This window comes from Ovis canadensis, chromosome 8 (genome assembly GCF_042477335.2).
Source record: "Ovis canadensis isolate MfBH-ARS-UI-01 breed Bighorn chromosome 8, ARS-UI_OviCan_v2, whole genome shotgun sequence".
Classification (NCBI taxonomy): Eukaryota; Metazoa; Chordata; class Mammalia; order Artiodactyla; family Bovidae; genus Ovis; species Ovis canadensis.
The window spans coordinates 100,554,515-100,568,475 of record NC_091252.1 but is presented as its reverse complement, the minus strand read 5'-3'; the positions used below and the strand labels follow the sequence as shown (position 1 = coordinate 100,568,475).

General features: G+C 56.6%; 1 protein-coding gene across 1 annotated transcript; it reads left to right on the top strand.

Moving 5' to 3' along the window:
• The first annotated feature begins 1,350 nt into the window (after nt 1-1,350).
• Nucleotides 1,351-6,622, top strand: PRR18 (proline rich 18). Its single transcript, XM_069599319.1, has 2 exons — nt 1,351-3,384; nt 3,481-6,622. The coding sequence occupies exons 1-2, from the start codon at nt 2,885-2,887 to the stop codon at nt 4,259-4,261; spliced, it is 1,281 nt and encodes a 426-aa protein (XP_069455420.1). The 5' UTR covers nt 1,351-2,884; the 3' UTR covers nt 4,262-6,622.
• Nucleotides 6,623-13,961: the final 7,339 nt, after the last annotated feature.

The window sequence follows — 13,961 nt, the reverse complement described above, 5'->3', positions numbered from 1 at the left end:
ATTGCATCACCAACTTGATGGACGTGAGTTTGAGTGAACTCCGGGAGTTGGTGATGGACAGGGAGGCCTGGGGTGCTGCGATTCATGGGGTCGCAAAGAGTCGGACACGACTGAGCGACTGAACTGAACTGAACTGATCTTTTAAATCAACTAGCTTTATTTCAAACTGAATTTCATATCGTTAAGATGAGTATTTTGGCGATTATCTCTTGCACCACAGAACCGTGGCTGTGGAACTGATGACCTCACCGCAGTATTCTAGCTTTACTATTTGGTATATAAGTAGTTTATCCCCACTATTGTGTTCTGGGCATGTTATGCAAAAGCCCACGTAAATTATGAATTAAGCCAGACTATATTTCTTGACTGATCCCTTTTCTGCTCCATCCCCTATTCTGAACGGAGTGCTATCTTCCCTGGTGTGACTTTCCTTACTGGTAACTGTCGCTGGCTAACAAGTCAACCAAATAGAATGTGGAGCGGGCTCTCTAACAGTCAGTGCGCCAGTGACAGGGCCAGACACCCGCGGCTTCCACGGGCTCCTGCAGGCCCAGGGAGGCTTTCCAGCCTCCGACGTCAGGGGGCTGAAAGTTCTCGGCAGAGGAACTCGTCGGCAGGGGGCTTTCGCAGAGTCTGCGGCCCGAAGCCCTCCAGAAATGCTAACTTCTCCGTGGCCCCTGGGAGGGCAGCCCACCCACCACGAGGCTGGGGACTCCTCTCCCCCACAGGGGCTGTGGGGCCGCAGCGCGGAGGAATGGGTGGGGTGCTGGGGGGCGGCCCGCGGCGTTCACCTTCCCGCCTCCGAAACCAGGCACATGTGCCGCGTGCCAAGTCCCCGAGCGGACTGGGAGAAGCCCACGGACCAGGCTGGTGTGACGTGTGTGTCCATCCGACGGCTCCGAGTTTCTCTCGGGGGAAAAGGCCGACCAGCCGCTGCTGTGGGTGCTGCAGGCTCCTTACCCGCGGCGTCCCTCTCTCCTCTAGTGTGCCAATGGCTGACGTGGCCCTGGGGCCCACGGCTGGGCTGAGGCTCATCTCCTCCCCCCGGGGCCGCGTGCAGTTGGGAGGTGTTTCCGCCTGGGAGCCCTGGTCTAGGAGACTGGAGACAGGCAGAGGGGCGGGGCGGCACGTGCCACACAGCACGCCCATCCCGTGCGTGGACGTACGCGGCTGTCCTGACCATGAGATGCCAGCCCACGCTTACCTCCCACTCACACCCTTCAAGAGTCACTTCCAAAGCATCCTAAGAATTAGGAAACAGGGCTTCCCTGGTGGCTCAGAGGGTAAAGCATCTGCCTGCAGTGCGGGAGGCCTGGGTTCAATCCCTGGGTCGGGAAGATGCCCTGGAGAAGGAAATGGCAACCCACTCCAGTGTTCTTGCCTGGAGAGTCCCACGGACGGGGAGCCTGGAGAGCTACAGCCCTGGGGCCGCAGAGGCGAACAGGACCGAGTGACTTCAAGAATTAGGAAACAGGAAGCAGGGAAAGCCAGTCGCTGACGCCGGCACAGCTCCTGAAGTGCTGAGGTCCCTCCTGGAATCCCTCTCTGGGCGTCCAGCTGCCCCCGGGGGCTGCGCCCATAGCCGTGGTCCCCTAGCCCCTCCTCCTCCTCCCGCCTCCTGACCCCCACCCCGCCCATCTGCACCGGCTTCACCGCCTCTGCTGCCCTCCACGCTCCTCGCAGGAGTGTTCCTGCCGCCACGGCTTCCACAGCTAGTCCACACCCACCGAGAACAGCGGGGTAAAATGCCGGCGTGATTTCAGCGGCGCCGCAGGTGTTTTACGACCTAAACTGTCTCCAGTGTTTCCCCTGAGCCTTGGGAGGAGACACGATGCCTTGAGACACTGGCAGGGACAGGAAGAAGGTCCAGAGGAAAGGACAGCGGGGAGCCCTGTCTGGAAGTGGGGACTGTGTATTTTATGGAGAAAATAGACACTCGGGGTGGTTTGAGGGTGATGGTGGAGATGACAGGGCCTCCATCCCAGACCATCAAGAGAAGGTTTCCAGCCACCAATCATGTTCCCTTTTGCGTGCCCTGAGGGGAGCACGTGGGAAGGGGCCCGGACAGCAGCGAGGTGCTGGTGGGAAGCAGGAGAGCCTGGAGATCCCGCCAGGGCCCCGCGCAGGGGGCACCGGCCATGTCTGAGGACTCCCCGCTAACCTCGGCCGTAACCCACACAACCCAGCTGTGTTCCTGGGTAGCCCAGAAAGGGATTCCCTGGGGATTCGGAGGGTAAAGAAGGCACCTGCAGTGCAGAAGACCCAGGTTTGATCCTTGGGTCAGGAAGAAAAGAATTCCCTGGAGAATTCCTGGGAGTTACTGGAGAATTCCTGAGAATTTCCTCCATTCCCTGGAGAAACAGATGGTAACCCACTCCAGTATACCATATCCAGTAATATGCCCGGAGAATCCCATGGACAGAGGAGTCTGGCAAGCTACAGTCCATGGGGTTGCAAAGACTCGGACGTAATTGAGTGACTAACGCTTTCCCTGGCCCAGAAAAGCATATCCCATGGGGAGGCGGGTGGAAGAGCTCTAAACAATGGATGATTCTCCGCAAGTAATGCAGGGACTCCTCATTTGAAATTTTGACTTTAGGACGCACTGCTCTGTAATTATGCAGTGAATCATTCATTTATTTAACACACATTTGAAAACTGAAGGAATGTTTTCCGGTCTCTGCCACTAGACTGTTGACAGTGAAGCTGTTGCATTCCTTTGAACGGCTGTTAACGGCAGTGAATGCTTTCCGTGTGCTCACAGGAGTCTCCCGTAATGAACTGAAGGTCCTATATCACGATTTAACCGAAACTGGCCTTTTTTCTTTTTTTTGCCTCGCCAAGGAATACGAGGTTTTTAATTTAAAAATGATTGTCTTTCAACATGATCCAAAGACAAAACCATAAGGATGCCCTGAAATATCTGTGCCCGCCTCTGAACTCCGGCCAGCTTCCTCCCGCGACACCGGGATGCGGGGCCGCGCGCGGGGCCCGCGGTCCCCCCGCCGCAGGCCTGCGCACCATCTTAGAAGCGCCGAGAGGTGGCACACGACTTTCTGGCCCACGTGCGAGGACCCCGCCTCGGGCGGAGGACACGCCCGGTCTTCCCCGCCTCTCATGGATTAGCCCCCGCGGTGGAAGGCCGCCCGGGGAGCCTCGGTCGCCCAGTCGCGGCGCCGGCGTGCGGGCGCAGCGGCTCCTCCTCCCGCGGGCGCGCCAGGCTCCGCGTGGACCGGCCGCCGCTGTCCCCGGAGGAGAGCCGGCAGAGCCCCTGGCCCCGGAAGGAAGGCAGGACGGAGGAAGGCAGCGGGGTGCCCGGACGCAAGGCCCTGGGTGTGGACGCGGGGGGCGTGTGTGCGCCGGAGATGCCGCGGCCCAGCCCAGGTGGGTGCGGAGGGCGGGCGGGGGGCGGGCCGCGGCCCCCCCGGGGAGGGCGCCGGGCTCGGCGCGCCCACACGGTAGCCGCCCCTCTCCTTCCAGGGCGCTGACCACCATGCCGTTCCCGCCCGCGCCGCCGCCGCCGCCCACCCCGGCCCCGGGGGTCCCCGCCGCGCGCCCGCCGCCCCGGAAGCCCGGAGCCCCGCGAAAGCCGGCGGCGCCCGCCTGCGCCCCGCCCGGACCCTCGCCGCCCGCCGCGGCCGCCGAGAAGAAGAGGCGGCCTCCCGAGCGGCCCCCGGGGCCGCTGTCCAGCTCCTGGCCCTCCGCCACCCTGAAGCGGCCGCCGGCCCGCCGCGCCCCCGGCCCGGCATCCCCGCGCGCCCCGGCCCCGTGCGCGTCCCGGCCGGCCGGTTCCGGCGACAGCCCCGCGGGGACCGCGGCCTCGGGGGCGCGGACGGCCGCCTCGGGCGCCGGGCCCGACGCCGCCCTGCGCTTCTCGCTGAGCCTCACGCCCGAGGCCGTGCTGGTCATCCAGCGGCGCCACCTGGAGAGGCAGCTGCTGGCTCGGCCCCGGCGGGCGCCCCCAGCCGACGCCGGGCGCCCGCCCGCCGCCTGCCCCCGGGCCGCGGGCCTCGGCCGTCTGGCCCCGCCGCCGCCGCCCGCCCCCGGCCCGCGGCCCGCCGACCTGCGCTCGCTGCTCAAGGTGTCGCTGCTCAACGAGCGGCACAAATACGACGACGTGGAGTACGAGGAGGAGGCCGCGACCGCCGACGAGGGCCTGGTGCGCAAGTGCACCGAGTGGCTGCGCGGCGTGGAGTCGGCGGCCGCCGCGCGCGACCGGGCGGGGCCCCTGGACGCGCTGCCGCACCTGAGCTCGCTGTGACCGCGCCCGCGGTCCCCCCCCCGCCGGGCTCCCGAGAGCCGGCCCCGCGGCCCACCCCCTGCAGAGGACGGGGAGACGGCCGCCGCCCCGCCTGCGGCCCTCCCGGGCTCCCCGCGGCCCACCACCTGCAGGGAAGGGGGAAACGGGCGCCACCCCGCCTGCGTCCCTCCCGGGCTCCGAGAGCCGGCCCCGCGGCCCACCACCTGCAGAGGAAGGGCGAGAGGGCCGCGACCCTGCCCTGCCGCCGGCCGGGCCTCGCCCTGCGGGTCTGCCCTCTGCACCTGTTGGCTTCTTCCGCGCCCACGGGTGTCCTCGGCGCTCGTGGGTGGGGGGTGAGTCGCGGTACCCATGCCTCTCAGCCCCCACCCCTAAGTGTCCCCTGGGTCCCCCACCCCCAGCGGGGGAAGTCCCGTCGGTGGGTGTGGCTTTGCAGGTGCAGGGGGCCCGGTGACCCCCAGGTGCGGGGGCCAGAAGGGGGGCGGCCAGGTGTGGAGCTGGGCGCAGTGCTGCGTGGACGGTTTTGCCTCTCTTGGGTGGGAACCATGTCCTGGGGCCTGGAAAACCCGCGACGCAGGTGAACCGAACTTCCGGTTGGCAAGGGGGTGGGTGCTGGCCAAGAGAAGAGTCTGCCGGCCAGTGGGCACTGTGATGGGCACCGTGCTCTGCGGTGGCCAGGCAGACTCCTGGGGGCCGGGAGCCCACGTGCACAGTCCCACACACACAGGTACATGCCTGCACACTGGCACATGCTTACCTTCACACACTCAGCTTCCACGCTCACACGCTTGTGCTCTCATGCACGCTGACACGCATACGTGCCTGCACGCGTGCACGTTTGCTTCCATACACTCAGCTTTCACGCTCACACACTTCTGCTCTCATGCACACTTATCCATACTCACACGCATGCTCGTTCATGCACACATGCTCACGCCGGTTCACATACAGTTCTTGCCCACCGTGCTCTCTACACTCACACACACACACACACACACACACACACACACACACACGGGCGAGCACAGCTGCAGGGACGCTTCGGCGTCCGGGGTGCAGCGGCACTCGGCGAGGCCCGCTTCTGGAGAAGGCACCCTCTCTATCTTAGTGCTGCTCACACCTGTCTGTGCTACAGAGGGAAGGGGGAGGTGACGGGCAGAGAGCTGGACCACATGCGGGTCGCCACGTGCGGGCCAGAAACCCGTTTCTCTAGGGACTGTGGGAGTGCAGGGCAGATGGGTGTTTTCAGTGCTTTTAGTCCCCGTGTGAGAATCAGTGATGTGGTGGCTTTGTACCGTTTATACAGTGGTTTGGAAAAGGGAAGTTTTTATTTATTATTTGAATACAGGGTAAGACTCCCCTGCCTTTCAGAGGTCATACTCTGCTCCACTAACTCCAGGCTGATTTCTAGGTATTCCTTCTGTGCATCTGAGTATATTTAACGCCAAGGTTGAGAAGGGGGGAGAAGGTTATACTCAGATAAAGCTGGTTATATGAGAGTGTAATGTATTACCTCAACTTTTGTCTTATTTTATAACACATAACTAATTTAATGTTTATCTCATTAGACTTTAAAGTGTCAAGTCTTGCTTGCATTGTACATTGAAGCCTTACATTTTTAAAAACCAGTTTTGTATTTTTCCTGCGGAGGTCTCTGCTCTCGTCTCTCCTGTGCTAGGCACGCCTCTAGGTAGACACGAAGCATCTAAGTTTGTGGGAGCTGGATCAGCCGCCAGACGAGATGCAGGACCGAGGACCTCCACCTGATGAATAGCTTGCCTTCTGTATGAATGCCCAGAGCTGGACTGTGTTTTATTTTAAATGTGTGTCTTAATACCAGAATGGCAAAGGCAGCAATCGTGTGGAGGTGACTTTAAGACACGTGTCTCTGTGAATGCTGCGGGCACCCCCATGGAGTCTGCTGAGCTCAGTCCTGGGGGAGGAATGCTGCTCTGGACGTCAACTGTGAGGTCAAGGAGGGCAGTGCCCTCGGCCTTATGTGCACTCGGCGCAAACACCAGTGATTACCAGGCCCCGGTTCATGCCCGTCGTGACAGTAAGGGCATTGTGAAGACTTTCCTAAAGGAGTTGATGTTTGCAGAGCGTCCTGCGTCGGTGTGTCTGTCCTGGCCCTGGCACACGTGTTGTCTGTGTCCGTGTCTCGTCCTTTGTCTCCCTCTCCTCCCCTCCCCGCTCTGCTGGACCCCCAGCCCCGTCTCGCCCGTAGCTGGCCACGGACACCACGCACTTTTTCTCCTTGGCGAAGTCGGCTGGAATTGTGTGCCTTGTTCTTCATTTTAAAAGCAGATGGGTCAAACGTTCGTGTTGCTCTGGTTGACAACCCTCAATAAAAGACAAAAAAGTTGTGCGTTCATGTTGTAACTGACGTTTTCCAAGTCACTGCCCTGCAGTTTCTTCATGTTTAAGTAGAAGAGAAGCTTGATGCCTGTATTTCTTTTTAGGAGGATATTACACACTGGCCAGGAAGGGAAGAGCTCACCAAGGTGTTCTGAGAGGATTCCTGATGGCCCAGTGGTTAGGACTGACTGCTTTCACTGCCCAGGGCACAGATGTGTTCAGTCCCTGGTCAGGGAACTAAGATCCCACACGCCACCCAAAACAGAGTTCTTCTGAGATGGCCTCTCCCTGGTACTGCCCTGCCTGAAGCTTTGGGATTTCCAGGGGTTAGCAAAGGGTCGTGCCTGCCTGCTAAAGAGTCGAGTCTGACTCTGCAACCCCGTGAACTGTAGCCTGCCAGGCTCCTCTATCCATGGGATTTCCCAGACAGGAATACTGGAGTGCGTTGCCATTTCCTCCTCCAGGGGATCTTCCAGACCCAGGGCAGAGTCTTATGTCTCTTGCATTAGAGGGCAGATTCTTTACCAGTAGCTCTTAATTGCTGCCAGCAATGACCAGGATTTTAAGAATTCTATTGCTAAGTCAAATAAGGTCATAATAAAACTATTTGGCTTTCCCTGGTGGTTCAGATGGTAAGAATCCGCCTGCCATGTGGGAGACCTGGGTTCAGTCCTTGGGTTGGGAAGATCCCCTGGAGTGGGAACCACCCACTTCAGTATTCTTGTCTGGAGAATCCCATGGACGGAGGAGCCTGGCAGGCTACAATCCATGGGGTCACAAAGAGTTGGACACGACTGAGTGACTTTGACAAGGCTACTTGCCAGCAGTACCTAACCTCTTGTGGGGTCCCAACCCTCATGAGAGCTAATTCCAGAAATACTCCTAAGAATATGCCTGCTAACAACAAAATATGCGTATGTTTTAGGGAGCTCATGACTCCAGATTAAGAGTTCCATCTATGCTCACTACTACAATGTTTTTCTTTTGCTGAAAGTAATTTCAGTCTGGTGTGTCATTCCAATCAGAAGAGTTTGAATGATGGTGAGAGCTATAGATTACTCAGAGCATGAGGTCTGTCTTTGAAATCTTTGGGTCCATGGACAAAAGGTGATAAACGATGTCCATGGAAGGAAGAAGGTGGAACCCCACGTTCTCTGGGTAACTGGTGATGTTTGGGCCTAATCCTCCCATCACTGCCCTGCCTGTAGCTGGGCTGGGAGCACACACTCTGTAGGCCGGGCATCTGTGCTCTAGTGACCGTACATGGAAGGTCTCTATCGAAGGGCAGGGCATGTGTGACTAAATGCCACATATCTGGGAGATTCCCTGGCACTTTAAGAGAGGTTTTATGTCCATCTGTTCTCTTCCTGGAAAAAGCAGATGCCAGAAATCAGAAACTTCAGTTTTGTAGTTTCCCAGCAAATGGCACAGTTCCAGGGACGGTGGCGATCTGTGGGATCTGGTGAGTTACATTGATTCTGAAACTGTAACTTGTACCCTTGAATCCAGATCGCCAGGAGAAATATCAGCAACTTCAGATATGCAGACGATACCACTCTAGTGGTAGAAAGTGAAGAGGAACTGGAGCCTCTTTATGAGGGTGAAAGGGGAGAATGAAAACGCTGGTTTTAAATTCAGCATTAAAAAAAAAAAAAAAACGATCATGGCATCTTGTTCCATAATTTCCTGGCAAATAGAAGGGGAAAGAGTGGAAACAGTGACAGATTTTGCTTTCCTGGGCTCCAAAATCACTGTGGATGGTGACTGAAGCCATGAAATTAAAAACCCTTCTCTTTGGAAGGAAAGCTATGTCAAACCTAGACAGCGTACTAAAAAGCAGAGACATCAGTTTGCCGACAAATGTCGGCAAATGTCAAAGCTACGGTTTTTCCTGTAGTCATGTATGGATGTGAGAGTTGGACTGTAAAGAAAGCTGAGCACTGAAGAATTGAGCTTCTGACCTGTGGTGTTGGAGAAGACTCTTGAGAGTCCCTTGGACAGCAAGGAGATCCAACCAGTCCATCCTAAAGGAGGTCCTGAATATTAACTGGAAGAACTGATGCTGAAGCTGAAACTCCAGTACTTTGGCCACCTGACGCGAAAGATGCCTGAAGTGCCCACGGTCGTTCCTGCCTGGAGGAAGCCCGCAGGAGTATCAGAGCTGGGGCCCGGGCGTCTCTGGAGGTCTGGGAGGGGCCCCCAAGGCTGTCTCTGCATGTAGGGGACCCACTCGGGATGTAGTGCTGCCTGCAGGGGCACACCAACCTTCCTCTATTTGTAGGTGTAGACAGTGAGTCCTAAGGGGAGGGCCTCTCACACCAGCACCCAGTTGCTGAGCTGCCCTCATCACCAGGCCCCCGGGTTCAAGTTCTGAACCTTCACACGAAGGATCTAGTGAGCATGGAGGGGTGCTCGGGTGACCGCCTGGGGAGGGCCCTCACAAGGGGCCACTTCCAGGTGCCTCCCTCAGTGGGTTTTCCATGGAACCGACTTTTCCATGGAGTACAGATTTAAAACCTTTTATGGATAAAGATCACACTGAGCGAGTGAGTGAAAGTCTCTTTGTCATGTCTGACTCTTTGCAACCCCATGGACTAGTCCATGGAATGCTCTAGGCCGGAATACTGGAGTGGGTAGCTTATCCCTTCTCCAGTGGATCTTCTGAACCCAGGGAATCAAACTGGGGTCTCCTGTGTTGCAGGTGGATTCTTTACCAACTGAGCTATCAGGGAAGCCCTACGCTAGAAATCAATGAAATAAGACACTAACGATACAGAAAACTCACAAAGTCTTAAGTTGCTTCTTTTAAAAGATCAGTTGGGCTTCCCAGGTGACCCTGGAGCTAAAAGAGTCTACCCACCAGTGTAGGAGACGTAAGAGATGCTGGTTCGAGCCCTGGGTCGGGAAGATCCCCTGGAGAAGGAAATGGCAACCCACTCCAGGATTCTTGCCTGGAGAATCCCAGGGACAGAGGAGCTTGATGGGCTACAGTCCAGGGGGTCACAAAGAGCTGGACATGACTGCGCAACTTAGTACACGAAGATTAGCTAAAATCAGCAGTACCTGTTGTGACTGATCATGAAGAAAGAAAGACAGAAAAAAACCCACAAACTGCCAAGATCAGGAATAAGGGGGAATTTAACGGCAATCCTATAGATCTTAAAAGGGCAATCAGTCAAACCAAGGACAGGCAGAATTGAAGTAACAGCTTTCCCACCCACTGCCAACAGTGCTGGTTGGAATAGGCACCAAGTGAGGTTTTCTCTGTGTTATTTCAGAAACATTTCCTTTCCGAGGTCAGTATCTAGTTTGCCAAACAGAACAGCTGATATTTGCATGTGTGAGGCATAAATGTTTTTTTATTTTGCATTGCGATTCATTTGGATGCAAGGAAGATTTTGCCTGTTTCCTTAAGCAAAGGATAAACAGAAAACCTCCAAGACACAGTCGCAAATACGTTGGGAAAACTGGCTTCCCTTTTGCTGGGAGAGCCTGGTTTGCAAGGCCACATCGTTCACAGCGAGGGGCCTCTCCCATGCCCTCATCCCTGGGAGTCCCGCAGCCCACTCCTCCCCCACAGCAGGCTGCGGTCTCTGCGGAGCCTCTGGGTTTAGTCTCTGCCCTGGTCCCTGCCTCTGCCCTTTTCACTGTGTTATAACGAGTGTGTGTGCGCATGCTCAGTCAGTCTGACTCTTTGCAACCATGTGGACTGTAGCCTCCCAGGCTCCTCTGTCCATGGGATTTCCCAGGCAAGAATACTGGAGTGGGTTGCCATTTCCTCCTCCAGGGGAGCTTCCAGACCCAGGGATTGAACCAGCATCTCCTGTGTCCCCTGCATTGGCAGGCAGACTCACGGGGGAAGCCCTATCGATAACAAGACTAGCCTTCTTTTCAGAGCACTTACATTCACCATCGATTTGGATGACACTCTCTGGTCAATTTTATAGACAGAAGGGGGACCCATGATGTGGCCCAAGCACTCAGGTGTGAGTGGCAGCAACCGAATTGTGGCCAGTGCCCAGCGGATCCAGGCTCCACGGTGCTGGGGTGGTGGAGGGAGGGGAGACCACCCTGCCCCACCCCCCAGACGCTATGTCCCACATCCACGGGGCAGCATCCTGGGAAGCCTGTCCGGACACCTCCCAACATGGACTCGTCACTGTCACTTCATGGGTGGAGGGGCCAGCACCCTCCTAGTCAGGATGCTCCTGAGGGTTAGAGAGTCACCTGAGACTCACTGATGTGTTACCCAGGGCTGGGATGGGGTGATCTGGTCTCCAGGACGGAAGCCTTATCCCAGGGACTTGCTGAGAAGGTGCTCTTAGGGAAACTAAGTTTCTGGGTAAAGGAGAAAGCAGAGAGACGCTGGAGGAGACTGGGTGACCCCGAGGGGCACTAGTGGTGTCCAGGGGTCGCACAATGATGCAGGTGGGCTGGCAGTGCCCGAGCCCAGGGCCTGGCCCATCCCAGCTCCCCACGTTCACAGTGACCTCGTTGGTCACTGTCTGCCCCACTTCCCGCTCTGGACCTGGGTGATGGGAGCTGCAGGCGGGGGACCCGGCCTGGCATGTGGTGACGTGGTGTGTGCACTCATAGGGCTCAGACCCCTGAACATGACCCCATGGACCCTGGGGCTGCACCAGCTGAGACAACCCAGCCAGAGAGTTCTGAAACAGTCTCTCAGTGGCGGGGACGGGACTCCCAACAATGGGCCCATTCACGACCAAGCACAGCCAGTACCCACGGCTGTGCCGTCCCAGGGCCTGCAGAGAGACACTGCGGGTGATGGGAGGGCCAGGGACAGACAGAGATGACTTCATGCTTGTTATAAAGCACAGCTGTCCCAAGAGACCGGCTGGTGGGCACCAGGGCCCCGCAGCCGAAGCCAAATTGCAGAGATTGTTCCACTTTCATTCCTCACTGTCCGTCTGCTCAGAAGGCATGTCTGAAAGTCAGGGGCACCTTCTCGAGGACGGCTGTCTGTGCTCAGCGTCTAGCAGCTCCCGGCAGAGATTACACTACTCTTCCACTAACAATGGAATATTTGACCATAGTTTAGAAAAATGTCCTCAAAATGTTAAACATGAAACACAAAGGGAGGGGACCCCTCACCAGTGGAAAAGAAAAGATGAGCAGACATCCAGGCAAAAGCGGAGCTGTGATCACGTGTGTGGAGCCTTGAAGTCTGGCTGCACTGACCTTCGTTCTAGAATCACCAGGAGATCCTCATTCGGGAAGTAAATGAGGGGACCGTCTCTGGTGGTCTAGTGGTTAAGACTCTGCCTTGCAAAGCAGGGGTTCCGTCCCTGGTCTGGGAACTAAGAGCCCACATCCTGGGGAGCAGCCGAGTCCACATGCCCCAACTAGAGTCCATGCACTGCCAAGAACAATTCTGCATTCCGCAATGAAGACCCAGTGCAGCCCAACAATAAATAAATATTTTAAAAGGCAGCAAATGAGATGGGAAGGGCCGCAGCCAGCCTGTTGCCCAGTTGCCCTGCAGCTGCCCATGGGCGAGTCCTTCGTGCGCACTTACTATCAGTGTTGTGAAGGTTCAGCTCTGCCCTGAGACGCAGGTAACTCTTCACACAGCTGTACAACCGAGGCGGCCCATTTGCTCCAAAACAAAAGTGGGGTTTTCTCCCAGCACAGGGGAAAGTGAGAGGCATCAGAGGAGGTCAGGAGTAGGGGGACCACAGGGCCAGGAGAGATGGGATAGGAGGATTGGTCAGCTGTGCCCACTGGCGTGTCTGCCAGCCCTGGGAAGGGGCAGGAGAAAACTGGTGAGCAGAGAGGGTGATGAGGCCGCTGGGGGTGGGCTTTGAAATGTGCCCAAGGCCCTTGGCCCGCCCTCCTGGGCAGTATACAGACCAGCCACCTCCAAAACCTCCCTTGTCCTCGTTTTCCTGGTGTGAGCAAACGCTCTGGATTTTCAGAGAGTTTTGGTACCTCTCCATGGGAAACACCCTCAGAGTCTGTTTTTAAGGAAACAAACCCAAATCAGTATCTCATGACATCACTGTTCAAACATACATTTGAACTTAAGACTGGGCTTCCGTGGTGGTTCAGATGATAAAGAATCCACCAGCAATGTGGGAGACCTGGGTTTGATCCTTGGGTTGGGAAGATCCTCTGGAGGAGGTCATGGCAACCCACTCCAATAGTCATACCTGGAGAATTCCATGGACAGAGGAGCCCTGGTGGGCTGCAGTCCATGGGGTCGCAAAGAGTCGGGCATGACTGAGCGACTACATGCACCCACACACATGGAACCCAGTTCATGGAGATGTGTGACCAGAAGTTCTGTGCTTGCCTGCTGGCAGGGTGCCCGCCTTGGAACATGGATGCCCCAAACGCTTGGATACTGTCCCAGCAGCAGGGTGATGGATGGTCCTGAGCAGCCCTGTCCTTCTCCATAGCAGCACAGTCAGGCCGGCTGTACCTCAGAGCCCAGACTGTCCTTGACTGTGAAGGATCACTAACATCCCACCCTGAGCTGCAGAGAAAGCAGGTCTTGCTCGTTCAGCTGAGGCTGCGGACGCCATTGTTCCAGAACATGATTGCTGACTTTGACTGGTATTACTGGTTCCTTCACGAGATCAGGAGCCCCATTGCTGGGTCCCAGGGATGTCCACCCAGGGCATGTGGTATGTTGGTGCTGTGGGGGGACACGCCCAGGGGTCTTTCAGGAACCTTGGATGGGACCACACAGAAAACTTGTTCTTCGACCTCGTTGAGCTGGGAGCAGGGTGCTCTAGCGGGCTGTGCTGAGCTGGTGCTAGAAGGACCTGGAAGCTGCCCCGTGTCCTGTCTGCAGTCCCGGATAGGTATGTGATATAGACAGGAATTCCCCTGCATCAACTGAACATCAGGCATCGCGCAAGAGGAAGACTCAGTCACAACTTTCCTCAATTAGATTTTAAAAAATTACTAGATTACCCAAGCTCATTGTGACCAAAGGTACCAGCTTTTTAAAGAAGAAGTTAGGAGTCCGTGTCCCCAGGATGAACCCTAACTTTGTTCCTCCAGCCTTCTGCAGGCGACCTACAGTCTGCTCTTATCTTTCTGCTGGGGGGGGGGGGGTACTGTAATTTTGTGAAATTTAAAAAAAAATTGAAGCCAAATGAAAAAAAATTTAAAGCTTATTAAAAACATTAAAGAGACTCCCTCATTTACCCACTAAAAGACTTTGATGGTTACTGATGTGAATCAAGAGGACCCCGGCCCCAGCCACATGGGGCGACCGTACTAGCGGCCGCAGGGAGCCACTGTCCTTTGTCTCCGTCTCCTGAAGGCAAAGTGCCAGAGAGCGGGCTGTTTGAGCAGCGGCCCTGGGCATGCCTTC